This window comes from Eretmochelys imbricata, chromosome 3 (genome assembly GCF_965152235.1).
Source record: "Eretmochelys imbricata isolate rEreImb1 chromosome 3, rEreImb1.hap1, whole genome shotgun sequence".
NCBI classification, from domain to species: Eukaryota; Metazoa; Chordata; order Testudines; family Cheloniidae; genus Eretmochelys; species Eretmochelys imbricata.
Window position 1 is genome coordinate 109,848,874 of NC_135574.1, and position 26,775 is coordinate 109,875,648.

The 26,775-nt window shown below is 39.9% G+C and overlaps 1 protein-coding gene across 1 annotated transcript in view; it reads left to right on the top strand.

The window, feature by feature from the left end:
• The window catches only part of UTRN (utrophin), a 528,745-nt gene that overhangs the window by 394,657 nt on the left and 107,313 nt on the right, over positions 1-26,775 (top strand). Inside the window, exons 60-62 of the mRNA XM_077813162.1 lie at positions 8,070-8,131; positions 9,505-9,579; positions 18,236-18,437. Of these exons, the coding sequence (XP_077669288.1) occupies positions 8,070-8,131; positions 9,505-9,579; positions 18,236-18,437 (339 nt within the window). The remainder of the gene's footprint in view (positions 1-8,069; positions 8,132-9,504; positions 9,580-18,235; positions 18,438-26,775) is intronic.

Genomic DNA, 26,775 nt, shown 5'->3' on the forward strand with positions numbered 1-26,775 from the left:
AAAATGCTGCCTTGTGGCGTAGTCAGTGAAACAGTTCACTGTTTTTCTGTCTAAGCTATAAGAAAAGACCCACTCCCACACAGATTATCTCTGGGACCTCCTGGAGCTTGGCATGTCTGTAGCAGAAGAATTGCTCTCCTGCAGACTTCTTAAGTTCCACAAGAGAAGAACTCCGCTCCTTTTTGCCTCTTATGGTCCGCAGGTTGGGAACTTCTCTCTGGACCCTCCTGTAGACCTTGTAAGGCCTACTTGCCCACTGTCCCTCAAACAGACCTGTTTCAGAGGTATATTCATAATAGGCTTGATTCGCCTCTCTCAGTCAAATTGAGTAATGTCTTATTCCACAAGTAGTCTCAATGAAATCACTCATCTGCTTGTGGAATAAGGTGCTATTCAACACAGGTGAGGCAATAGAATTGGGTCCAGTTGTTTGCATAATAAATAAAACAGATTATGTTAGGATTGTATGAAAAATGCAATCATTTTTCAGTTCTTTGGTGTGTGTTGAGATTGATAGCACTGTTGAACTGACTGTGTGTGTGAAGGAAGGAAAATACTTGCTGGTGGAATCTTTGAGTTTTCTGAAGTAGGAGAGTTCAGAGTCAAATGTCTAGATCCAAATCTACTACTTTGGCTTCAGTGTTGGATCAGATCCTATTTCTGGTTCTGACTGGGAAGCTTCTTAAAATCTCCTGGAAGATTGTTGTGAGGTTTCAGTCTAAATTGGTAGACCAGCTGCTCTTGTGAAACTCCTCCGTACCACAGTCTTATCATATTTATGCTATTTTGGTACAATGCATCCATTATAGAACAGTTGTCTTTCATCTCCAGGTGGTAATTGAGATATTGTACTCTTGAGTCTTTATTGACTGCCTAACAAGATCTGACTCATAAATGTATTTAGCTATTTCTGTGAACCAATGAAAAGATAAGATAACTGAGGTAATTTTTGAAGTTGGTCTAATAAAAGATATTACCTCACCCACCTTGTGTCTTTAATATCCTGGGATCAACACAGCCCTAACTGCAAGTGAAAAGATGGTTAGTCTTTTTTATAATTGCACAAAAGAAAAACAATCCACATATAACAAAATTATAATTACATAATAAATATCATATCCTACTATAAGTATCATGTTGACATTTTAGGCTGAGATTTCAGCAGTTGAATCTGAACCCAAACTGCAGGCTAAACATAAATCTGATTCTCATACCCTCTTCTTAACTCATTTAGATTGTATACTAGGTTGCTTTATGTTGTGTTGGTTTTTTTACAATAATCTAATTGCAGCAAGTAGGATTCATTACATTATATATACTACAGTCGCTTCCACTATATTTTGAAAATAGACCTTTTTTTTTTCTCCCCACACTTCCCACTAACACTGGTATCTCTGTCTAATGAGTCAGCTAGTGGTAACTTTAGAAAGAAAACAGTGGGGAAAAATAGTTTTCCTCCTTCTATCCAGTTGCCAAATGTGAGTAGGTTCTCCTTACATATACTGCCATCTTAGGTCACTTTGGCATCGTAACAGTGTTGTTGGATCCAGTATGTCAAACCCCCAACTACTCATTTTTGGTTTTTCACCGAAGGATTTGTGTGTAATGGAATATTTTAATTAATACAGTACAAGGTGGTGTGATGTACAGACTTTGGGATGATTGAGCTATTCATGAGTGCCGAAGCGTCAAGTTAAGTTATTGAAAGAGGTGGCAGTAAATATTTGTTATGCTAGCACTCAGAAGGCCCCGGTTGGGATTGGGTCTCCATTGTGTTAGGTGTTATACAAAATAGAGAAAACAGACAAACCTGTTCCAGATTGTTTACAGTTTAAAGTGAACAATTATCCCAAACAATATCAATTAAACCTTATCTCCATCATGTCTCCATCAGGAGACAGTTAAGGAGAACAGTTTTTCTCCCTCCTCCTTGTAACAATCTTTTATGTACTTGAAAGCTGTTATGTCCCCCCTCAGTCTTCTCTTCTCCAGACTAAACAAACCCAAGTTTTTCAATCTTCCCTCATAGGTCATGTTTTCTAGACCTTTAATCATTTTTATTGCTCTTCTTTGGACTTTCTCCAATTTGTCCACACCTTTTTGAAGTGTGGTGCCCAGAAGTGGACCCAATGTTCCAGCTGGGACCTAATCGGCACGGAGTTGAGCAGAAGAATTATTTCTCGTGTCTTGATTACGACACTCCTACTAATACATGTATTCAGTATATGCTGTTTATACAAAAGACACACACTTTTAGAAATGTGTCAGAGTTTTAAAAACTTGTATTGAGACAGTTCTACAAATTCAGGCACTGTAATTGTCACAAGTCCAATTGTACAGGGCTTAAAAAGGGACCAAATTTAAAATGAATAAATCTAAAACACCTCTAAAAATACCTAAAATAGCTTTTCTATGCCTGAAAATGTCACAGATTTAAAGTGAGATTTCTTGGGATTTCTAGAGCTAAGATAAAGTGCTGTGCCTCCTAATGTGGAAAACTAGAAATCTCCCCTTTCCTATAATATAAATGTCCTGTTTCTAGCTTTGCAGTTTGAGAGACAGAGTTGAAATCATTGAGACAGAACTAAATATTGCCCAGTTTGAATTGCTTGAAGACCATAATTTAGCTTCCCCATGTTTATGTCACACATCTTGCTAGTAACTGAATTTTGTAAGGATTGACTGGTAGCTGTGTGGTGAAAACCATCATGACACTTTGCACTAAATGTTACCCTTGCATGGTCTCAGTGGGGGTTCAGACCTAAATGGGAATTGAGACTGAAATCTCTTCCCCCTAATTGTCACTACCTCTCTGACCAGGGAGAACTTTCAGAAAAAGATTGAAGCCCATTGGTAGGATAGTGAGAAGGTTGCACTGTCATTACCCTGCTGTAGCTATTTTTGGTCTCTGAGGCTGTTAGTACAACACCTTTTACAAGTTTTTTTTGGTTGGTTGGTTTTCTTTTTAAGGTTTAAGGGAAAATTTAGTCTTAATTTTACTAGTTTTTCTTGGTTTTCTTTGTTGTCAAAAGAGTTTCTTTTCTGCATGTTTACTCTCCTATTAGCCAGGATATCAGAAAAGCAAAGAAGCATCCAATGGCTCCTTACTGTGCCTGGAAGATATCCCTGCTGAGCAATCATAACCAATATTGGTCACTATGGCTTGAGTATGCATAAAAGAGGCATCAGGACACAGCAAGAGAGTTCTACCCCCAGTCTCTGCAAGTCCATGTCATCTTTGCAGGAGTCTATCCAGCATTATGAGCCTCTTTACTTTCTAAGCACAGTTTTTATAGGTTGGTCTATTTGTATTAGTCATGCATCAGTAGCACAAAAGCTAATGTGTCTACAGCACAGAAAGATGAGTCTCGTTTCAGAGGGCTGCTTTTTAAACCAAATTCACACAAATTGGTGTATCTTGCTTGCCTCCTATTTTGAAACCCTTAAAATGACTCTTTAACTGACATTCTTATTTGTTGCATGTTAAGGTTACCTGCACACGCATTCATTCTTCCTGTGAAATTCGATTTGTGTGCACATAAAAAGTCCCGGTGTGTTATGAAATTGTCATCAAACACAATTTTGTTGTGAGAAATAGCATCATTGAGATTGGTTCCTTTTTAACTCCTTATTAATATGAAGCTATCGTAGCATTTTTACAGCCCTATCCAATGTGCCCTCATTTGCAGTTTTAATATAGCTTTTTTGTGCTTGTGTGTTCGAACACAGTGTGTATGAAAGGTGCCAGCTTTTCTGCCCTGGAAACTGTAGTCTGTAATCCACAGAAGAGATATAACATGAACAGTGACACCACCAGCAGCAGCAGTGACAATGCACTGCTGCTTTCACCTGAATGGGTCACCTCCAACACGTGGGTCATTCAGGGAATGTCTGCACTGTGGCTGGGAGCAAGCCTCTCTGCTAAACCTGCCAACAAGATTGGAAACTATGAGTGGTGGTTTTATCATGTAAAGCTTTGTCCTCTGGGGATAAGACTTAGACAACCAAATTCATTTCATGTAAACACCTAGCAGCTATCCAATAGTAATAACTTTTTGGTCACTAGAAAACAGGGCTATATTGAATCAGTAACCTAGAGGAAAAAAGTTCTATATCCCATTTTCAGTTCTATGGATCATAGGGTTGCCTTTCTCATACAGTTTACTAACAGATGGAATTGCATTTGACCAAAAGCATACCGGTATAAAAGGAGTGAGAGAGGTCTTTAAAAATCCATTAGTCCATGAACAGACATGTTCAGAATGCGCTACTCCAACTGGTGAAACATAGTGGATCTTAGTAGAGTTATAGGGGTAATTGTTGAAAATGGCTGCGTTCTGGGAAGATTTTTGTATAAATAGCACAGATCTCATGTTGACATTCTTTGTCTTTTCATGTCAAAGGGAAAATTCAGTTGTCCAGGTGGTTATTCCATGACAGGGAGGCAGCGAGGCATAGTGCAAAGTGCAGAGCATTGGGAGAGAGGGTTCCTAGAGTATAATCCTTACTTTACCTTTGGGCTGTGTCACATGGGCAGATTCACTTAACTTCTCTCTACCTCATTTTTTAACCATATGTGAAATAGGAAAATAACACTTCATGTGGGATATGGTTAGGCTAAAATAACACTTGTGAAGCCCTTTGAGATTTTCAATTAAAGAGTGCCACAGAAATGTATATATGTAATTTTAATAATAATGATATAATTAAAAGAAAAATTATCCAGGGATCCCAGACTGTTTTTAACACTTAGTTATCCAATTTTGGGGATGTTAATCCTACAGGATCAGGAGTCCAGATTGCCCGCGATTATGCCAGTGAAGATGTCACAAGTCCTGGCATTCTACAGTAGACGTTAAAAAGATGTTCTGAAGTGATTACGTTTTGTATGTAAAAGTTGTTTTAGGTTCCTCCCCCTTTGTCAGAAATATATTGAATTGTCTATACAGTAGTTCTTAAGGAGAAAAATGCCACTTCTTTGGGCCTAATAGAATATAATAATTCTGTGTTGGGGAGGAGAAATTTTGAGCCATCACTGGTAATATAATTTCATCATTATTTTTGATAGGTAATAGGAGCTAATACTAAAATTTTGTACGTTTACAGCACCTTCCAGCTGATGGTAGTAAAGTTTCATAATACCTGTTTTACAGATGAGTGTACTGAGGTACAGAGGCCCTGATTCAGCAAAGTACTAAGTGTGTGAAGACACTGGAGGCACAGTCAGATAAACAGGGTTTGGGGTGAACCAGAGCGTGATCTATTATATGCACTTCCATCTGGGGATTGGACTATAACAAATATTTTAGCTTTTAAATCCTTTGAAATGTTAACTTTTAAAAATCGGATGTAAACAGTGTTTAAAAGTGTTTCTCAAACTACCACGTTCCACTTACCAGTCGCTTTTTTTTTGCGAGACTCATTACTGCTTCAAATGAGTGTTCCTAAATGAGCTTTACTAATGGCCCGTATTTTAGCTGTGACCATACAGTTTGATGGATACAGCTGATGCTAGTAATATAGGCCAGTGAGAAACGGCTGAGGTGATAATGACAGCATTTCACTTAACAGTGTATTGGAGACACTTGGCAATATCAGCCTCCTGCCTCTTCAGCTGAGGCACTAGTTCTCAGATTACTTAATGGGCTGATCAATGCAGACCATTATATTACATTTGCCATTCCCATTTACTGAAGCTATACAGGCCCCTTACCCTGGTTTAGGAATCTTAATTTATTGCTACACTAGAATCATTCAGAATGCAGCACCGTAAATTGCCATAGCCCTGTGCCAACAGTGGACCAAGAAACACGGGTTTTCTTTCTTTCGGAGTTGGTTTCACTGCTGATTTATTAGTTTGTCTGACAGGGAATAACTGTCAAATCTAGCAATGTTACTGTTTTCTTTCAGGTGACTTTGTTGCAGACAAGGGCATACATTAGTGGCATTTTTAAGGCTTCCTTTTAGAAGTTGAAAAACTGTGATGATTGGATGTGTTTCTTTCGACATTGGCACTATTTTCTAGTCCAGGATATCAAGGCTTTGACTTTTTTGTGTTCAGTTCACACAATTTTATTATGAAACTGAAACCTGTCTAAGGTTGCAGTTTAGGAAGTTGTCCCTGTTCAGGAAAGCATTTTAGCATATCTGTAACTTTAAGCATGTGTGTAATGTTAATTAACATGTTTAATTGCTTTCCTGAATAGAGATGGATAGGATTTAAGCAGATGCTTAATTCTTTCCTGAATTCAGGTCTAACAGACGAATCTGTAAGTTGGGTAGAGTCCTGTCACTTGGGTATGCTGCTATTTTTTGCCTTCAAATGTCTGTCAAGAAATATTTAGTAAAAAAGAACAAACGCTTCCTCTCTCTACAGCAGTGGTTGAAGGTATGACTGGGCCAGATCCTCCATTTACACCTGCTGAAGATATGGCCCACTGAGTTCAATGGCAAAATACCATCTTGTAATTCAGTTATGAACGAAGCGTCTGTATATGGGAAAACTAAGTGCCTCCCTCTGCTCAGGAAGCTTTGACAGCCAGATTTGAAACAAACTTTCTCTGCTTTAAGGTTCTGAAATATTTGGATACTCTTTTATAAGAAACCCAGTTCTTCTGAATGTCAGAAATGTCCCAAGAAAGTTTATTTTTTCATGAGACTTTCAGTCCAGACTTTTTTTTAAGAGTGTTTGAACCCCTGGATACTTATCAAACCTTGACATCGTTCTTGTTCCCCCCTCACTTCTTTGGTAAATCCTGGTCACAGTACCATGCCACCTTGTTTTGTTATAATATGCTAAATAACTTCTACCAAAAAAAGTACAACAAGCAGAGAACCTTTGAAAAATCAAAACTATCAAGAGTTAAAATGTAGCCAGTTCTTAATATTTATTTTGTACTGTACATTTGCTTATGCTTATCTGTGTGTCTGCTTACTGACAAGTTCAAATAAATACCCCTTCTTTTTTTAAGAGTATGACAAATCTATAGAGTCCTCAAATTACTGTCCTCTCTTAAAAAAGCTACAATTAGCACATTTTCTCACGCATGGTAACATTTCTATTCATTCAGAAATTAAGTAATTTTATGAAAACATTTGTTTATGCTTATCTCTGTCTGTTTGCTGACAAATTCAAATGAAAACAAAGATTAAAGACAGTAGGTTTTTCCGCTTCATTAAATATTGCGTAATTCTCTAACCTGGGATCATTTCATTTACAGTACTAACTAGTTAATTCTTAGCAGGAATGTTGTGGTTTTTTTAGTATAACATCCAGTATATTAATTGTCTGATTAATTTGATTTAAATTTAAACACCTGCGTGTGGTATGAATGTGTCATCTTTCCAGCAATTAATATACAGAAATAGAACCAAAACATCACTGATGAAAAAACTGAGATTTCATTGGGCATGAGATAAGCTGCATTTTATCCACATGGCTGGATATATGATACTTTGATAGATTAACCCATGCTGTTAAAAGGTGGTGTTCATTGTATCTTCATGTTCTGAGAGCATAAATGCAGAAAGTCATCTTGTGACATTAGGTAGCTACAGATATACATGTGAGAAAGTTTATTATGCGCTTCATTAAAAGCGTTATGGATAAGTCATAAGATCACTGTTTGTATTCTGATATTGACTAATTGCAAATGCATAATGAAGACTATGGAATAAAAGCCTCCCTTTTGTAAAAACACTTAATTTAAAAGTGAGTTTGGTATGCTGAGATAGCCAGGAATTTGCATCTTTACCTTATTAGTTGTCATCTTGGTTTCAGAAGCAGAGTCCAACTGATACAGTGAGAGAGAACAGACAAAAGTAGGACTGAAAAAGGATCAGAAATAAATCATTCTATTGGATGCTAAATATGGGATGATTATTTTACAAGTTATTATTGGATCAAATGCTTCGAGCAATTGGATGATACAAATCTTGTAATTTGATATAAGAGCTGAGGAATTTTTCTGTTTTGCTTATAACCAAAGAGTTTAATCTGTATGTGCCGCAAAATGTGTTTTCTTTTCGGGGGTTTTTCCTCAAACTTTGCTTCTCTCATTCTCTTATAGTCACCAGACACAAACAACCTGTTGGGATCATCCTAAAATGTCTGAACTCTTCCAGTCCCTAGGTGAGTACACTTCCTTTACATAAACAATTTTATGGAGTTCATCTAACACAGAGGTCCCCAAATTGTGGGGGGTGCCCCCCATGGGGGCACAGAGGACTGTTCATGAGGGTGCGGCTGGGGCCCGAGCTAGCCCCCCCGGGGGGCAGGGAGCAAGCACCACCCGGCTCTGCTCCTGGCTGCTGGCCCCAGCTGCTGGCCCCGGGCTCTGGCTCCGCTCCTGGCCCCAGCCTTGGCTCCCTTATCCCTGTCCACATCTCCTCTCTTCCCTTTGAGGCACAGCCCTGCTCCCAGCCCTGGTTGGTGGGCAGTGTGCAGACAGGGGTCGGGGGGGCATGAGCCAGAAAAATGTGGGGACCACTTCTAACGGGTTGACTGAAAATCTCATTGTCTGCTGACCATGACTGAGCTGTCATGAATTTAACTAAGCATACCTGGCTACGTGACTGAAGACTTAGAGCTAGGAAACTTTGTATTTTAATCACACAATCTGTATTGTTATTCAGTAAACAACTTTAACTCAATAGAATGTTTTCCGTGATGTTACCTTGTAATGTAGTGTTTGTGTTATTTATTTAATTTCAAATAGCAATTATATTTCTATCCTCGGGTGATCATAGGACTCAGGCTCCCTGTGCATTTAAGCAAGGATGCATAGCCTGTAGAATGCTAAGGTTTGCAATGACTCAGAGCAATAAAGCCTAGTTTATGATGGTAGGGTAGGACTGGTTCAGCAGCATACCTATGTAAACATCTGCATTTACTCTGAAATGCCCTCTGTCTGAGGAATGCAAGGATAAAACGTTATTAAATTGGAAAAGATATGACTGTATTTAACAGTTTGTAAAATTAGTAGTATATATCTTTCTGACTGCTCATCTATCTATCCATCCATCCATGTTCCCATCTCAGAGTTGTTAACAAAATCATTACATTATGGAAATCATAGCTAGTAAGACTCTTGCTAAACTTCACCACTCAATCACTTTGACATTTGTTGTATCATATCCCCTATCCTTCATCTGTACATTGTCTGTTTTTAGATTGTGAGTTCTTTGGGAGATGGACTTTTTCCTCATCTTGTCTGGAAAATACTGAGCACACCATTGAAAATGTAATAATATCTAAGGTCCTGACCCACTGAAGTCCAGGGGAAGTCTTTCTGTTGACTTTAAGGTCCTAACTCCATGGCTGTCTTTGTATTTTGATTTGAAATATAGTATTCCTTCCTCCTGTCCAGCTTTGTAAAATGAAATTAACCTCAAACTTTATTGATATATGATGATTTAGGAAATTGTGTCAAGGAAGACTTGTGGATTTCTTGGTATTGGTGCTTATTTAGAAACCACTAATATTTCTGCTCTGTAATATTTCAGCTGACTTGAACAACGTACGTTTCTCTGCATACCGTACAGCCATCAAAATCCGAAGATTGCAAAAAGCATTATGCTGTAAGTTTATCCTTCAAAATGAATTAATCACTCTGTGCAGTACTTGGGGGAAGGAGGGTGGGCGTGATCCTAAAGACACTAACATCAATAAAAAGAAAGAGAGGAAAAGGTGGGGGGGGTCAGATGTCTCCTTGATAGTTCATCATTCACACCAAAAAATGACATTAATTGCCTGTGGCCCTTGTCACTGTTACGAATTAACAAAGTTAATGAATACAAAGGAGGGCAGATCAGCGGAATGAGCTAAATTAACTTGCTTTCTCCCCTTGTTATTTTTTGAAAAGCAAATGGGGAAAAAAATTGAAAATGTGCATCATATATATACAATCCATAGTGTGAAGTGATACTATGCAATAGGAAATTACTCTTATTAAGAAGCTGATCTCTGATCATCAAGTCCAATACTGGGCTATTTCATCATCTTTTATAACTGTTATACTTAATAAAAAAATATTTGCCCTAACGGAAAATGACTCTTATTGTGTAAAGTTCAAATTGTGTAAACTGCTCAGAGTTGGGGTGCAGGTAAAGGGTCTTAATGTCTGTAAATTTACTTTAGTCATTTTCTAACTTTATTAGATGGGTTTGCTGTAAACGTTCCTTACAAATAGAGGAAAGTTGTGGAAAACAAATACACTACTAATAGCAATAGTTTTCACTTTATATAGTGTTTTTTCTCTGAGGTATCCAGAAAGCAGGAGTGCATTGCACATGCTCCGTATTGTACACTCTTTTGAGAAGTCCTTTTGTGTTATTTCATTATTAAAGTGTGGTTTAAAGGCTTGTTTTTAAGGTTGACATGTACAGTTTTGGAAGTCTTAGAAGTAGCATATCTGGGGATTTTGTTTGGTTGATTTTAGAACTGTCCTTCTGATTCAAAACTGTCAATTGCTTCCTCATCCTCAAAACAAGATATCCCAAATTCTCATCTGAGTGGCCTGCTCAGGGCCTTAACTTCCTTTGAGATTTATCCTTTCACTCAGCATTTCCCCTGAATTCTTATGAATAGTCAGGGTAAGGAAAAACAGAAATATCCTGTTTTGGCAGAATTAACTTGGCCTTGCACTGCTGTCTATTGCTCTTAGGGAGGTCGGTTTCAGTGGAAAATGATGAGTAGTGCTTTGATGGTTTGTTTTTGTTTTTTTGAATTTGTGAGAGAGAAGGCTGAAGGGGAGGGGAGGGGAGATGCAGATGGGGAAGAAACTGGGAGGGAAGTGGACGACGGAAGGAATAGGAAACTGGAGGAAAAAGATTGATGAGGAAACGAGGAGGGGACTGGGGGAGACACAGCTAAAGGTAAAATAAAGAATAAAAATGGAAAGGAAAAGCCACTCAATACATAGAAAAGGAAGAAAGACAGGAATTAAAAGAGAGAACAGCAGTAAGGGGGAGAGACTGGGTAAAAACAGGTATGATATGGGAACCTTGCCAGTGTGTGGTATTGAGGGGGTTATAGTAGTGCACGAAGGGGCCAAGACTTGGATTTGTTATAAATTTGGCAACAACTGGCTTAAAATATTGTATGGCTTTTGTAGCTCCTCTGATTTGAACTCAGGAATCAGACTCTTGTATTATAAATGGAATAATCAACTGTCAAGTGTCTATAGTACAGTAGTCTGTAGAGTATGTGGGAAGAAGTGAGAGGAAAGGATAGCCAGTCTGAAGTACCAGTGGAGCAAGCGATTGGCTAGGACTCCTGCTTGCAGATTCACCGCTTGGGGACTGTACTGGTTTCCCACCTCTGACAACAGGACTGCAAGGTTTGGGGTGTGGCTCATACTACAAAGCCTTCGTTTCTGGAGCTTTTGGAAAGAGGGGTCACAGCAGCCATTTGAAAGGCAGTTGCCAGAAGGAAGGAGAAATCAAAATATGACAGGTGCAAAAGGAATATTCAGACTCTGCTCAGTGGGTTAGTGGTAGCACTTTTATTTTTGTTCCAGGTCTCTAACCTTAGTTGCATGTCCAGGATCCAGCTGACTGGTTAGTACAAGTCTCCACAGAGCTAATGAAGTGCAAAATGACTACAAATGACTCAGCTGAAAAATGTCACTTTACAAGGTTTCTCTCTCAAAATCCAAACACAGTGCTGACTTTCAGCCTGACCTCTGCAAAATTGAAGTGGAGATACTAACCATCCATCTTAATTCATGGTGCTTTTAACAAGTTTTGGGGAAGAACCGCCTTCTCTTTCCCTCCTCCCACATTGCAAAGTGGGAAGATGCAGGAATAACAGCACTTAGCTCTTATATAGTTCTTTTCATCCATAGACCTCAAAGTGCTTTCCGAAGGAGGTGTAAGTATTATTACCATTTTACAGATGGGGAAACTGGGGCAATGAGAGATGAAGTTATTTTCCCAAGGTCACCCAGCTGACCAGTAACAGAGCCATGAACAGAACTTGGAACAAATTGATAAACTAAACAGTATTAAGTCTCCAAGACTTGATGGTATTCACCCAATAGTTCTGAAGGAACTCAAATGTGAAATTGCAGGACTACTAACTGTCATCTATAAACTAACATTTAAACAAGCTTCTGTACCAAATGACTGGAAATAGCTAATGTGATGCCAATTTTTAAAAAGGGCTCCAGAGGTGACCCTGGCAACTACAGGCCAGTAAGCCTCACTTCAGTACCATGCAAATTGGTTGAAACTATCGTAAAGGACAAAATTGTCACACATAGATGAACATAATTTGTTGGGAAATAGTCAACATGGTTTTTGTAAAGGGAAATCATGCCTCACCATCTACTAGAATTCTTTGAGGGGGTCAACAAGCATGCGGACAAAAGAGATCCGGTGGATATAGTGTATTTAGATTTTCAAAAAGCCTTTGACAAGGTCCCTCACCAAAAGCTCTTAAGCAAAATAAGCAGTCATGGGATAAAAGGGAAGGTTCTCTCATGGATTGGTAACTGGTTAAAAGATAGGAAACAAAGGATAGGAATAAATGGTCAGTTTTCAGAATGGAGAGAGGTAAATAGTGGTGTCCCTCAGGGATCTGTACTGGGCCCAGTCCTATTTAACATATTCATAAATGATCTGGAAAAAGGGGTAAACAGTGAGGTGGCAAAATTTGCAGATGTACAAAACTACTCAAGATAGTTAAGTTCCAGGCAGACTGCGAAGAACTACAAAAGGATCTCTCAAAACTGGGGGACTGGGCTACAAAATGGCAGATGAAATTTCATGTTGATAAATGCAAAGTAATGCACATTGGAAAACATAATTCTAACTATACATATACAATGATGGGGTCTAAATTAGCTGTTACTACTCAAGAAAGAGATCTTGGCGTCATTGTGGATAGTTCTCTGAAATCATCCACTCAATGGGCAGTACCTGTCAAAAAAGCGAACAGAATGTTGGGAATCATCAAGAAAGGGATAGATAATAAGACAGAAAATATCATATTGCTGCTATATAAATCCATGGTACGCCCACACCTTGAATACTGCCTGCAGATTTGGTCACCCCATCTCAAAAAAGATATATTGGAATTGGAAGAGGTTCAGAAAAGGGCAACAAAAATGATTGGGGTATAGAATGGCTTCCGTATGAGGAGAGATTAATAAGACTGGGACTTTTCAGCTTGGAAAAGAGGCAACTAAGGGAGGTTATGATAGAGGTCTATAAAATCATGAGTGGTATAGAGAAAGTAAATAAGGAAGTATTGTTTACCCCTTCTCATAATACAAGAACAAGGGGCCCCCAAATGAAATTAATAGGCAGCAGGTTTAAAACAAACACAAGAAAGTGTTTTTTTCACGCAATGCACTGTCAACCTGTGCAACTCCTTGCCAGAGGATGTTGTGAAGGTCAATACTATAACGGGGTTCAAAAAGGAGCTAGATAGATTCATGGAAAATAGGTCTATCAATGGTTATTAGCCAGGATGGGCAGGAATGGTGTCCCTAGCCTCTGTTTGCCAGAAGCTGGGATTGGGTGACAGGACATGGATCACTTGATAACCTGTCAGTTCATTCCCTTTGGTGCACCTGCCATTGGCCACTGTCAGAGGACAGGACAGTGGGCTTGATGGACCTTTGCTCTGACCCAGTATAGCTGTTCTTAACTCTTATGTCCTGAATCTCATTGTCTCTTGTGTGAGAATGTAGCTGTCAAGTTGAAGAAAGGAGAGACAGCCAAAGAAATCTGCGAACTTAATTGAACATGTGTTTTGGAAAATGGATTTATTTAATACAGAAGGAGGACTCAGGAGGCATACGGATCGCTGAGAAACACATTGCTGTTTGCACCTCAAAGCAAACTAATCTGAGGAATTTTCAGCTTCCAAACACACTTTCTTGCCTCCTTTACCCAAACTCTCTATTTGCTAGCCTGATTTTATAGACACTTTCAAAAATCTATGTTGTTCTTTCTGTCACTGTTTGCTTACAAATGAATACCTGACATCCAGCCAAAGGTACAGTTTGATTCCTTGTGACCATAGTAATTAGAACATTTCTGTTCTGAGGATTACTACTGAGATATTTAGAGCGCACCATCAGCAGATACTTCAGGGTAGCCTATATATAAAGAGAGTCAAAATGATAAATCTATAATTCTGCTTTTGATTTTGGCGTTTTTTTAGGAAGGGTGTGGACATGTCTGCTGTGTCTCTCTTATTCACCCCTTGGACCAAGTTGTCATTTGCCTTCCATTGAAAAAAGAAAATCATTTCTCATAATTTAAATGTGGAATGTCTCTAAAGGTATCTGAATGTACAACACTTCAGAAAGGCTTATGTCTGGCTTATGCACTAGGGCAAAGAAAGTGTCAAATTGAATCACTACAAATAGGGTCACTGTAGATTGTAAAATGTGCCAATTTGCTGTCACAGCTGCAGAGTGCATAACTGTGAAAAGGCCTTTTTGAGAAGAATGCAAGGACAAAACTGAAGGAGTGTTAAGCCTACTGACGCTTAATGAACTTTGACTTTGAAGTGTAAATTGGTAACGCAGTAGTAGAGCTGCATAACCCAATTAAGTAATACATAATTTAAGGACCCTGCTGGAATCCAGGTTTTGGGCTGTCGTTTACAGTCTGTGTCCATTCAACAGAAAGATAGGATTTTAATGGTAAGAGCAAGTTAGTGGAGATAGGGCTTCCTGGGTTCTATTCTCCCATTCTGCCACTGGCTCACTGTGCAACTTTGAACAAGAAACTTAACTTCTCTGTGATATTCATCCATCTCTGAAACTAGTATAATATACTAGTAAAGTGCTTTCAGATTTTTTCATGTAAGGTGCTATTTCAGTGCAAAATATAATTATCAGTAGCCATGTACAGCAGCCAGAGACTGACCTAGTTCATTTGCATGGATATGATGGAGTACACAAAATTGTCCCTCTAACTTATTTGCTGCTGTTGTATTAAAAAAGTTGACCTTTTGAGAAGAGAGATTTTTTTTTTCTGTCCACTTATCCACTGGTATAGATTTGCACATGAACTGAAAGAACTTCACTTAAGTGAGTGCGTGGTATTGCGACCTGGTCCACAGGTCTGTAGAATTCAGTATACTGTCTCTGACTGAGGGCAGTACCTAATGGCTTTGTATGATTACCTCCTATGTCCAGATTAAACCAGCCAGATGAGCAGTGCTATACATTGGGATAGGGTAAATTCCTTCTTGCCATACTCCACAAGCAATTAGTCTTATCCAAGACATGATTACACTTGCATTGATTTATTAGCTTAATTTACATAACTATGAAATATTTCCTTTAAGTGCTCTAACTATACTGCCCTTAAAGTGTGTTCAGTTCCTTCATGTGTTGTGAGGTATAAAGCTTAAAAGCTGAATTCCTCCAGCATCTTAAGCACTGCTGTTAGTAGAAGATCTTCATAAGCATAACATGTGAAGTCCTAGAGTCAATAGAGTAGCTCTATTATCTGCTTGCACAGAGGTATTCATTGCAAAGGCCACTGTGTTAGGAACATCCAGTTCCAGACATTATTACTTCCTTTTTAGCATTCAAAAGGGGTGGGAAGTTCCCGTTGCCCTAATGAAATAAACTAACAAGGATGAAGACGTTCTGTTTTAATACTGGGGAAGTTGCAGTTACCAACACAGAAAGAATAATAATACAATTTATAAGGACACCAGTTATGACAACCTTACAATTCTGAGTTCTTTCCTGTATTTCACGCACAGGGGGTGTGAAAAAAATGACATACTCTTCAACCCTCTTGGACTGGATATGTTTGAAGATTGATAGTACTTTATAGTCTTGCTTCTGACTCCCCAGAATATGAAATAAAAGATTATTGTACTGTGTATGTTTCAATCTTTGAATTCTAATTTTCTTGTGTGCCATTTTGGGTATATTTCACTCATTTCAACTACTGTATAATGTTACCCTGATACTGCAAGGCATAGTAGCTACCATTCCAACAAATGGTTTGCTATAGTAAGTCCTCCCCTATCCAGCCTGTGCATGTGTAGTGTTTTTTCCCAAGCCTGAGATATCTGACAATAACTTCTCCTTCAAAAACAACCTACAAGAATCTAATATCTTGTATGGATGAGTGCTGTAAAGTCAGAGTACAATATGCATGTGTCAGGAAAGGGAAAAGCAAGGAATATACAGGAAATCTTTTATTGCCTTAGTCTCATTTTTACAAAGGTGTGTAGGAAAATGGATTGGACAAAACGGGGAAAGGGAACATAGGCTTCTTTAAATCATGTATCTCCTTCTATGTAGTAGAAGAAAACATTGAGGTTCAACTGAATTGCTCATAGGCAGAAGAAAGATAGCTAGACATCCAGTAACATTCTAGTTTTTGCCGTTATGGTGTCTGTTTTCTGCGTATCTCATTTTTCAGGCCATGCTGAACCAATCTGACGCTGCACAAAGACTGATGCCCTTCTGGGGTAGGGTGACCAGACAGCAAATGTGAAAAATCGGGACGGGGTGGAAGGTAATAGGAGCCTATATAAGAAAAAGACCCCAAAATTGGGACTGTCCCTATAAAATCGGGACATCTGGTCACCCTATTCTTGGGTCCTTATTTTATCCTGGTATACAGCAATTTATAATTCATCCTAGAACTGTCAAGACTTATTTCCATTGAGAAGTGACATTTATACTGTTAATACACTAATAACTCTGCCCACAAAGAAACAGTTTTGAATGATGGAGTTTCAAATTCATGCTATAGATACTGTAGTTATATGGGAAAAGATGCCAGGAAACTGCCACTACTTCTTGCTAAAATTCCAACTTGTGTAGTTAAAGATGTCACTGAGAATTATGCCACCATTTGGCTTTTACTGTCCTTCCTTCTTTTAGACAAAGATATGCCTCTTTTCATTACATAAAGTGACTTGAAAGAATTCAATAAAAGCCGCCTTTTCTTTCTCATCATCCAGCTGATAATTAGATTTTCATGATCACTATTACATTTGAGTGTGCTTTTTAGTATCACCACTCCTTGTTATCCATCAGAAATTCATAGCAGAAGTGTGTTCTTTTATGAAGGGAGCCTGAAGATTTTGCATGACTATGCACTTTATCACCTTGACTAACAGGATAAAAATATAAGATGAAAATTACATCAAGCTGCTTCTCCTTAGGGTATGTCTACACTACGAAAAGGTCGAATTTATAGAAGTTGGTTTTTTAGAAATCGGTTTTATTCGAGTGTGTGTCTCCCCACAGAAAATGCTCTAAGTGCATTAACTCGGCGGAGTGCTTCCACAGTACCGAGGCAAGCGTCGACTTCCGGAGTGTTGCACTGTGGGTAGCTATCCTACAGTTCCCGCAGTCTCCGGAAATGAGATTCAAAAGTTTGTGGTTCTTTTCCTGTCTACCTGGCCAGTGCATCTGAGTTGAGAGTGCTGTCCAGAGCGGTCACAATAGAGCTCTCTGGGATAGCTCCCGGAGGCCAATACCGTCGAATTGTGTCCACAGTACCCCAAATTCGACCCGGCAAGGCCGATTTAAGCGCTAATCCACTTGTCAGGGGTGGAGTAAGGAAATCAATTTTAAGAGCCCTTTAAGTCGAAGAAAGGGGCTTCATCGTGTGGACGGGTGCAGGTTTACATCGATTTAATGCTGCTTTCTTTGATCTAAAGTCCTAGTGTAGACCAGGGCTTAGTTTCTTTTAAATCTTCATAATTCTGCATCTACTATTCAGTTAATCAGTCCTCATTGCATCCGTAATGCACATTACTATCAAATATTATGATCAAAGAATTTTCACAGCTTTACACTACTAGAGCCCTTCAATGCTAGTTTGACACCTTAGCAGTCAAGGCCAGATTCTGCTTTCTGAGTGCTGCAGAAGACTCTCAGTCAAGTGAGTGGAATCCCATCTGAATTCTGCAGCTGAGGGCAGAATTCTCTGATCATACAGTTCTCATCAGCTGTTTTTAAACATTATGCTGAGTAGCAGAGTGTTTTTGCTGTTTGCTTGTAAGATTAAAAAACCCAAACTAACCCAGAAAACAAACAAATAAGAAACAAAAACAGCCAAAGCTGTAGCTCCCTGCTTAACAGGAGTGTTTCACCAGTGTTAGTACAGCTAAGCCGCTGCTTCAGCTAACCTGCCTGTAATTAATGCTATAATGACATGAGGATTCAGGAGGCAAACACTGAATCCAGTGATGAGGCATCATTGTTATTTGTTTTGTTTTTTATTATGTTATTAGTGGACCTGTTGGATTTGAACAGAACAAATGAAGTTTTCAAAGAGCACAAGTTGAGCCAAAACGACCAGCTCCTTGGTGTCCAGGATGTGATCAGTTGTCTCACTACTACTTACACTGGACTTGAAGAGAAGTACAAGGACCTGGTGAATGTTCCTCTCTGTGTAGATATGTGTCTCAACTGGCTGCTCAACGTGTATGATACGTAAGTAACGTGTTCTTATTTACAGCGTGTAGCTCATTGTTTCAATGTAGTATACACAAAATGTATACCATGTGTACAGTGAGTTCAGTGGGGTTGTACTTGGCATGATGTGTAGAGAAGAGAAGATTCTAGAGCGTAGCACTCTAGATTTGTCTACCTTTTTTTTGAGATGTTCTTTTTGGGTGGTGAGAGAAAAGCTGTGATAGCAAAACTTCAATTAATACTTCAGTGAAAAACATGCATTTGTTCCTATTGATAAAGTTTCTGTCTGATTCACTGGTGCCACTGAGTTTGATTCGATTCACTGGTGATTCTATGGGTATTTAAAATGGCCTGTTTCTTATCCCACCTACTCAAAAGCCCTGGAATACAAGCGTATGTATGTATGTATGTGTGGAAAATGCTACCCTAGAAGCATAAAAAATGTAAAGGAGGTGTGTCCTTCATTTGGTAATTAGTGTTACTGTGCTGGGTGCCGAACCAGAGAAGCACCAAGAACATTGCAACCTGCAAAGCATCCATTCCAAATTTAAAGGTAACAAATGGCCAGAATTACAAAATAACTCTTAAAAAAAAAAAACTTGATAACAGCCATCCAACACAAACACAAACAGTGAAACTAACTACAACTCCACAACCAACTAACAACCGGCTCCCGCAGAAACCAAGATATTGAACACTGGGCAACATGGACACTGAAGAACACCCTAACAACATCCGCCCAGCAAGACTACCACAACCACAGGGGTGGGGAAACTACGGCCTGTAGGCCACTTCCGGCCCGTCAGACGTTTTTATCTGGCCCTCAAGCTCCCACTGGGGAGCAGGGTCAGGGATTTGCCCCGCTCTGACTGCCCAGTGCTCCCGCCAGAGAGTGGGGTCAGGAGCTTGCCCCGCTCCACCTGCCTGGCGCTCCCCAGCCCTAACTCATAATTCCCTTGATGAGCACCATCTTCCAGCATACAGAGTCACGCTGCGTAGGCGTGACCTCACCACGGTGTTTCCAGGATCAGAACCCTGCTCCTATGTGGCAGCCCCTCCCCCCCCCCCCCACAGCAGCACGCCCAATCCCCTCATGGTCTCCTACAGCCCCGACCTCGAGAGCCTCAAAACCACTCAGGGGCCGCACCTGGTACGGCTGCCTTGGTGTCACTGCCAGTAGGAGTCCCCAATACTGCTGCTGTGGAGCCGCCACACCCCATGAGTCTTCCCTTCCCACCCCCTCGGTAACATCCCTCATAGAGCCCTCCCATGCTACACCCCATAGAGTACCCCTCCCTCACCAGGCGTTCATGGCCCGCCATAAAAATTCCATACCAGATGCAGCCCTCAGGCTAAAAAGTTTGCCCACCTCAGCCTAACCAGAACTGAAGTATCTGAACTCTCCAGTGGACTGATTCCGCCCAACCACAGAACCTGATAATATACTAATGAAGAGAACAAAAAGAATTCTTCTACCGTTTCCTCCTTAAGGAATTATTTCACAACAAAGATGACACTATCTACAACTACCACGTCCCCACTGACAGAAATAAGAATCATCTGATTCCCAGAGAACAAAACCACACACTGGATCATAACATCGAATGCCTCAGGAAAAGAAATTGACACTGAAATCTCAAGACAATACATCCATCACAGTTTCTCTACCACTGAGGGGATAACTACACAGTCCCTGAAATCCAACCACCAGATTGTGTTCAAACCGAAGACAAAGGGGACACTAGTGTAGTCCTTAATTGCGATGACTATGTCAATGAGGCCAAAGACAACTCTCACACCTCCTACTATGAAGAACTCAAAGGAATTTAAAGATACCATCAAATCCTTCCCCAGACAACTCTAAGAAAAACTCTGCAACCACATCCCCCCACAACCCACCCCAGGTTTCTTCTACATGCTTCCCAGAACACACAAACCGGGGAACCCAGGCAGACCCATCATATCTGGCCATGACACTCTTACCAAAGAAGTATCAAGACTCATAGAAACCACCCTTAAACTACTTTCTGGACAAAGGAGCAGCTATCCAGAAACTCCATGATATTAACAACCTCCCTCAGAACACCATCCTGGCCATGACTATCTCTTCCCTATACACCAATATCCCTCACCATGACTGCCTCACTGCCTGCCTCAGACACACACAAGATAATACACAATGCTCAGAAATCCACCCAGAACACATCACCGAACTCATCCATTTCATCCTTATCCGCAACCACTTCACATTTAACAACAAACACTTTGCAGCCATGTGTACTAGGATGGCTCCCCAATTTCAACCACATCATGGGCCACCTTGAGGAAGAATCTCTAGAAAAATGCACCACGAAACCAGTGATACATAGATGATATTTTCATCCTCTGGACGGATGAACTAAACTCCCTCATGGACTTGCACCACAACTTAAACAACCACTACCCATCCATCAACATCTCTCTAGACCACTCCCATACCAGCATCAATTGGACACCATGATCAACTTAAAAAATGCTGCAAACAATAATATACAAGGAACCCACCTATCATCACATTTACCTCCTCAGATCCAGCAACCATCCCAGACACACCAAGAAATTTGTTACCTGCAGCCAGGCACTCAGATGCCACAGAATTTGCTCCAAGGAGAAAGTCCAAGATACACACCTAACACACTTAAAACCTCATTCACCAAACAAGGATGCTGCACCAAAAGAGTAGATTGCATCATGGAAAGGGCCACCCAAATACCCCAGGCAAACCTGCTTCACTGCAGGAAAAAGAAACTCACTGACTGCACTCCCTATAATTGTCGCCTCCCACTCCACACTGGAACCCTTACAGGTATCATCAATCAATTACAACACATATTTCATGGGGACAATATCCTGAAAGAAATCTTTCAGGAAGCCCCTCTGCTGGTCTTTAGACTACCCAATTTCTCTGCCCCCCACACATACCTCTCCAGGCTCATTATCAGAAGCAAACTCCCCATAAACCAGGACACCAATTCAGAGTGGCACCAGATCCTGCCAGAACAACAGATGAAAAACTAGTAAGTATCTCTCCACTGCTACAATGATCGTACATTCCATAACACACCTTTCAAGATTAATGGGTCTTATACATGCTTATCCAACACATGGTGTACCCCATTCAGTACATCAAATGCCCCAGTAACAACTATGTGGGTGAAACAAGACAATCACTACGTTTTTGAATGAACTCTCACAGGAAAATAATAAAAGACAAAAACACCGTATCACCCATAGGTGAACACTTTTCACAAAGTGATCACTCTGTTTCTGACCTTTCAATACTTGTCCTCAAGGGAAACTTGCAAAACACCTTCAAAAGGCAAGCCTGGGAACTTAAATTCATAACTCTATAACTAATTCATAAATTTCATGACATCAAAAGGTGTGGCCTTCACTGGGGTTTTATGGCTCATTACAGCAATTTGTAACATGCCACACTGCCTTCTACCCTTAGTTGCCCACTTCAAACCCTTTATGGGTAACAGTCTAACCCACTATTGCCCACTTCATTTCAAGTGACTGCCTACCACAGGTTACCCCTTCTCCTTAACAATCTTGTCTCAACTTGTATTTAGCTCAGACACTCTCTGCTTCCTTCCCCAACCTGAAGAATTTTGTGTAGCTCAAAAGCTTGTACCTTCTACCAACAGAAGTTGCTCTGATAAAAGATATTATCTCACTCACCTTGTGTCTCAGAATTATTTTAATCAGTTACTCTACCTAAATAACTCCACAATTCTAGGGCTACAACAGGGAACATCTCAGTTATTTATTGAATAGTTATGTATCTGTAAGCTTGTCAGAATTTGATTCTCTTTTTTTTTTATAATTTTGACAGATAATTTTGATTATTTTTAACCACTTTTTCAGTTCTTGTCATTTTAAATGTTCACAGTTACAGAAAATTCAATGGCGAGGGGTCAGACCATAATTTTTAATAGAGTTGTAAATACGTGCTTTATGCAGCCTTCATTACAACACGTTTTATACACATTAAGGTGGGGCTCTAAGTTCTTAAACGGAAGTTTCTCACTTTGTTTATCTGTAAATTTTGCTTCTCATCAATGGAAATATTTTTCTACGGTTTGTGTATATACAGTGGAATGTTTGCTCCCCCTTAAATCAAATTCTTCCAAGCTTATATTTCTCTCACAGCCTTGGTTGAGCCCCCCTACTGGACAAAATCTGCCCACAAAATCCCTCCTTCCAGTGTCCCCACTACACTGAGTGCTCACTGGGTGTTAGTTCAGTTGTTTCAGGGTCCCCAGACCCTCCTCTGCTCCTGATCAGCTTTCAGGTTCATTCTCTTGGCCCATGTAACGCGCTCCCTCCAGCTTGTTCAGATCTGATGATCAAAAGGTTCCTTCTAGCTTGGAAAGTACGTCTCTGTGTTTCCTGGACCTCATAGAGTTTGAATTTTTCAAAGTCAGTTCCAACACCTTATTTCTTGTTGCTTTTTTGCTGCTGCAGCATTTCCACTTCTCCAACCCTCCTCCCTGCAGATGAACGGGACAGAAAACCAGTGTCCTGCAGCTTGGCCAAATTTCACTGTATTGCCAGGCAGAGTCATTCCATGTAAATGACTGCTTTGATTGTCCTGTAGCTGTTTCCAGATAGAGTATGTGATCTCTGATATGCGCATGGCTGATTTTAATACACACTATAGGTTACTTATTTGTAGATTTCATAAAATCAGTCAGAATTCATATGTTGTACATAGATTCCCCAAGTTGTCACATATCTCTTCCCACTTCAAAACGAACAGAGCAGAGGCATCTCCCAAGTACTCCAGGGCGGTTCTTGTCTCCCTCCCCCTCAACCCTCTGCTGTTGCACCTTATTGATTTAAACTTCATACAGTAAAACAGTCCCAAAATCACACCAATATACAGTTTTCATTAAAACATCACTAATCAGTTTCTATGTACGTCATTACAGATCTCCTCCCTCATGATCCCCCACGAAGGAAGTACATATGTGGGGCACATGAACACTCTCCATATGCTCTTGTCACCCAAATACTTATGATTAGTTGGGGTGGGCCCAGAAGGATCCACAGCAGAGTGGGCCTCTGATAGATGAGGGATTCCCATCTTCCCCAGTGCCAAGTTCCCTTTTTCCAACCTACTGAGGAGAATTTCCTCCCTCACCCCTGTTAGGTTCATTTACATTTTGACTGACCAACCAGCAGTTATAAACTAGCGAGGCTCTTTACCTACCATGTATTTATCTTGTGAAGTTCTTAGGGGACAGGGAGCCACAGAAGGGTCTGAAAGCTGTGCCCTTAGATAACTAATGTGACTGTTACCAGCCTAGGTTCACTAAGGGTCTTTCTGAGTGCACCTCCTCAAACTTCAGGCCTCAGGCCTTTTCCTCTCCTGGGGTGGCGTCCACAGTTTGCCCAGCCTCAGATCAGGGCTTCGTTTGCAGTCCGATGGGTACCACAGACCAAGATTATGCTGACAATGTTGCCTTGCTTGTGGAGAAATAAGAGAGTTTCAGTCCCGCCTTCCAACGTCTCTAAGACACCACCCACACCATGGGGTTTCTCTTTGGGAGTCTGTGACAGCATACGTTTGCAGTAAGAGACAGCTTCTTCAAAACAAAGCATGATTTATTTTGCCCAAAAGATACACAGTGCTTAGAAAAGTGGATTTAAAATAAGAGACCTATGTGCATGTTCTCTTACCTAAGTTTAACCTTTCTATTCATCACTGGTGCAGATCTGGCTTAGTTTCCATCTCTGAGCTGGGAGAAAAAGCCCAGGCTCCTTGCAGTCTTCTCTTGTCTCTGAGTGTATGTCTGCACTTCAATTAGACATTTGTGGCTGGCCTGTGACAGCTGACTGGGCCTCACAAGGCTTAGGCTAAGGGGGCTGTTTAATTGCAGTACAGACATTTGGGCTGAGGCTTGAGCCTAGGCTCTAGGACTCTGCGAAGTGGGATAGTCTCACAGCTCCAGAGCCATCCATAGGATATCCTAGCCTGGATACAACCAGCTAGGTGACTTCTCCCCTCAACTGATGGCCCAGCCATTGTTGTTTTAACTCCCTTGAAGCTGGGTACCTGGCTGTCTTATCATGTCACTATTTTAACTTTCTTTCTGGGCCCCTCATCAGCGCCTTAACAGCTTCCTTCGATTTAACTCTATGCATTCAGGCAGGTAGCAATACACAGCTGAACAGGTTTCAGAGTAGCAGCCGTGTTAGTCTGTTGAACAGGGAAACTGAGACACACACAATATTCATAAGAAATAAAGCTGATATTTTTTCCAGGTTTCAGAGTAACAGCCGTGTTAGTCTGTATTCGCAAAAAGAAAAGGAGTCCTTGTGGCACCTTAGAGACTAACCAATTTATTTGAGCATAAGCTTTCGTGAGCTACAGCTCACTTCATCGGATGCATACTGTGGAAAGTGTTTCCACAGTATGCATCCGATGAAGTGAGCTGTAGCTCACGAAAGCTTATGCTCAAATAAATTGGTTAGTCTCTAAGGTGCCACAAATACTCCTTTTCTTTTTACATTTTTTCCAGTTCATCACAAATGTATCAGTGGAAAACAGAGAGAGGGGCAGGTTCAGATACATTCCTTGACTTGGAAGCTGTTGCATGCTTAGTATCAGAAAATGGATAGTGTCAAAGGAGAATATTAACTTCTGATTCCTCTGTATTTATCATTGGAACATTATTTGGTTATTGTGTTGAAAGTGTTGATATGATGTCTGAAACGAAACTCTTTAGACTGATTACAGAAGTCTTAGGGTACAAAATAAGAAAAATATTAGATTTCTTACTCTCAAAATTAGAGAGTAAATATTCTCTTTCTCTTTCCATCTTCACCCCCTCGCTCTCCATCCCCAAAAATATTAAAGATTGGGAAATCATTTTAAATTGCCATTTTTGAAATGTCCTTTAGAAAGGAAATAATTTGTCTCCTGACATTTCCTTTGTTTATTGCATCATGTTATACATGTACAGTGTTTCAAATCATTAAACTTCCTACAAAAGCATCTGTTTGTCAACCTGAGATTTAATTAGTGGTTTGCAGATGGAACATTTCCCAGTTTGTAGTAAAATTCACTTACTGATGTATATGGCCATTAAAAAGAAGCAATTTTTTTTTAGAGACAGTTGACAACAATGAAGTCTGTTGTGTTTGCTATTTTCTGACATATGGAGAATTATTAATTCTTCAAGCTCGATAGAAAAAAGGAGCAGACTCCCTGCAGCCTTTATATTCTCAGGGACCCAAAAGGTTATTTTGTTGATTAGCGTCTGCCTGTAAATATGTTTCAGTCTTAAACTCGATTCCTTGAGAAAATTTTGGCTTGTCTAGAACACCTTTAAAAATACAGTATTGAAAATATAACTTATAGGTACAATGTGAAATAGTTTTAAATGTCTTATAGAGGGAAGAGAAGTGTTTGTGTGAGGAGTCAAGTACTTCGTATGGGTTTTTAAATAAATCTCACAGGTAGGTTATTGCACTAGGACACTTACATAAATTTTATTAATCTGAAAGCACATATAAATAAATAAGTACATTATTATCTCTTATGGATATCATACATTGTCCAGTCTTAGGAAATATATGTGTCACTTACATGGAAATGGGCTAACAAGCTTATAGATTACAGTAAAATATAGTTCCCCCCCGAAGCAGTTGCTTCACCTGTGTTAAGGTGAACACAATATGTGGTGTATAGTGTGTTTCCCTATGGTGGTCAATGACCCATTCTTTTTATCTGAAAGTAATTCAAAGAACCCTAAATGAACCACATAGTGTCCATAAGGAAACTTGTATGGGTTTTCCGCTGGTTTTGTAACTACTTTATCAGGTTGTTGTATTTTGGAGGGAAATTTAATCTTTTCAAATGTCAAGGTCTCCTGAAGTGAGGGGTCTTTTCTGTATAAATGCCTGTTTGAAAGGCTGGGTGTGCTTTTTGTCTTGCGTTCTGTGTCCAATTGTCTGTGATGCGTATGCTAGGCAATGTTATAGACCCAAGCTTTTCTGTAAGACTCAAAGCTGTTCTCCTAGAGCCACCTCATTATCTTTCATTTGTGGTTTGCTCCTCCTACAAAGAATCATGGCTTTGTTGTTGTAAAATTGCCAGTGATCCATTCATAGATGTTGTATTTACTATAATTTTTTATCTTGTCCCATTTTTTTACTTGAAATTAGGTCAAATGGCAGCAAATTCCAGTCTTCCTGCTGGCTCACATATTGTGCTCTTTTAATCAAGAACTGGCAACTTTGCTCCAACATATCTTAGAATGGTTTTATGGACTCTTCTCAATTTGGATCCCACAGTGAAGTAACA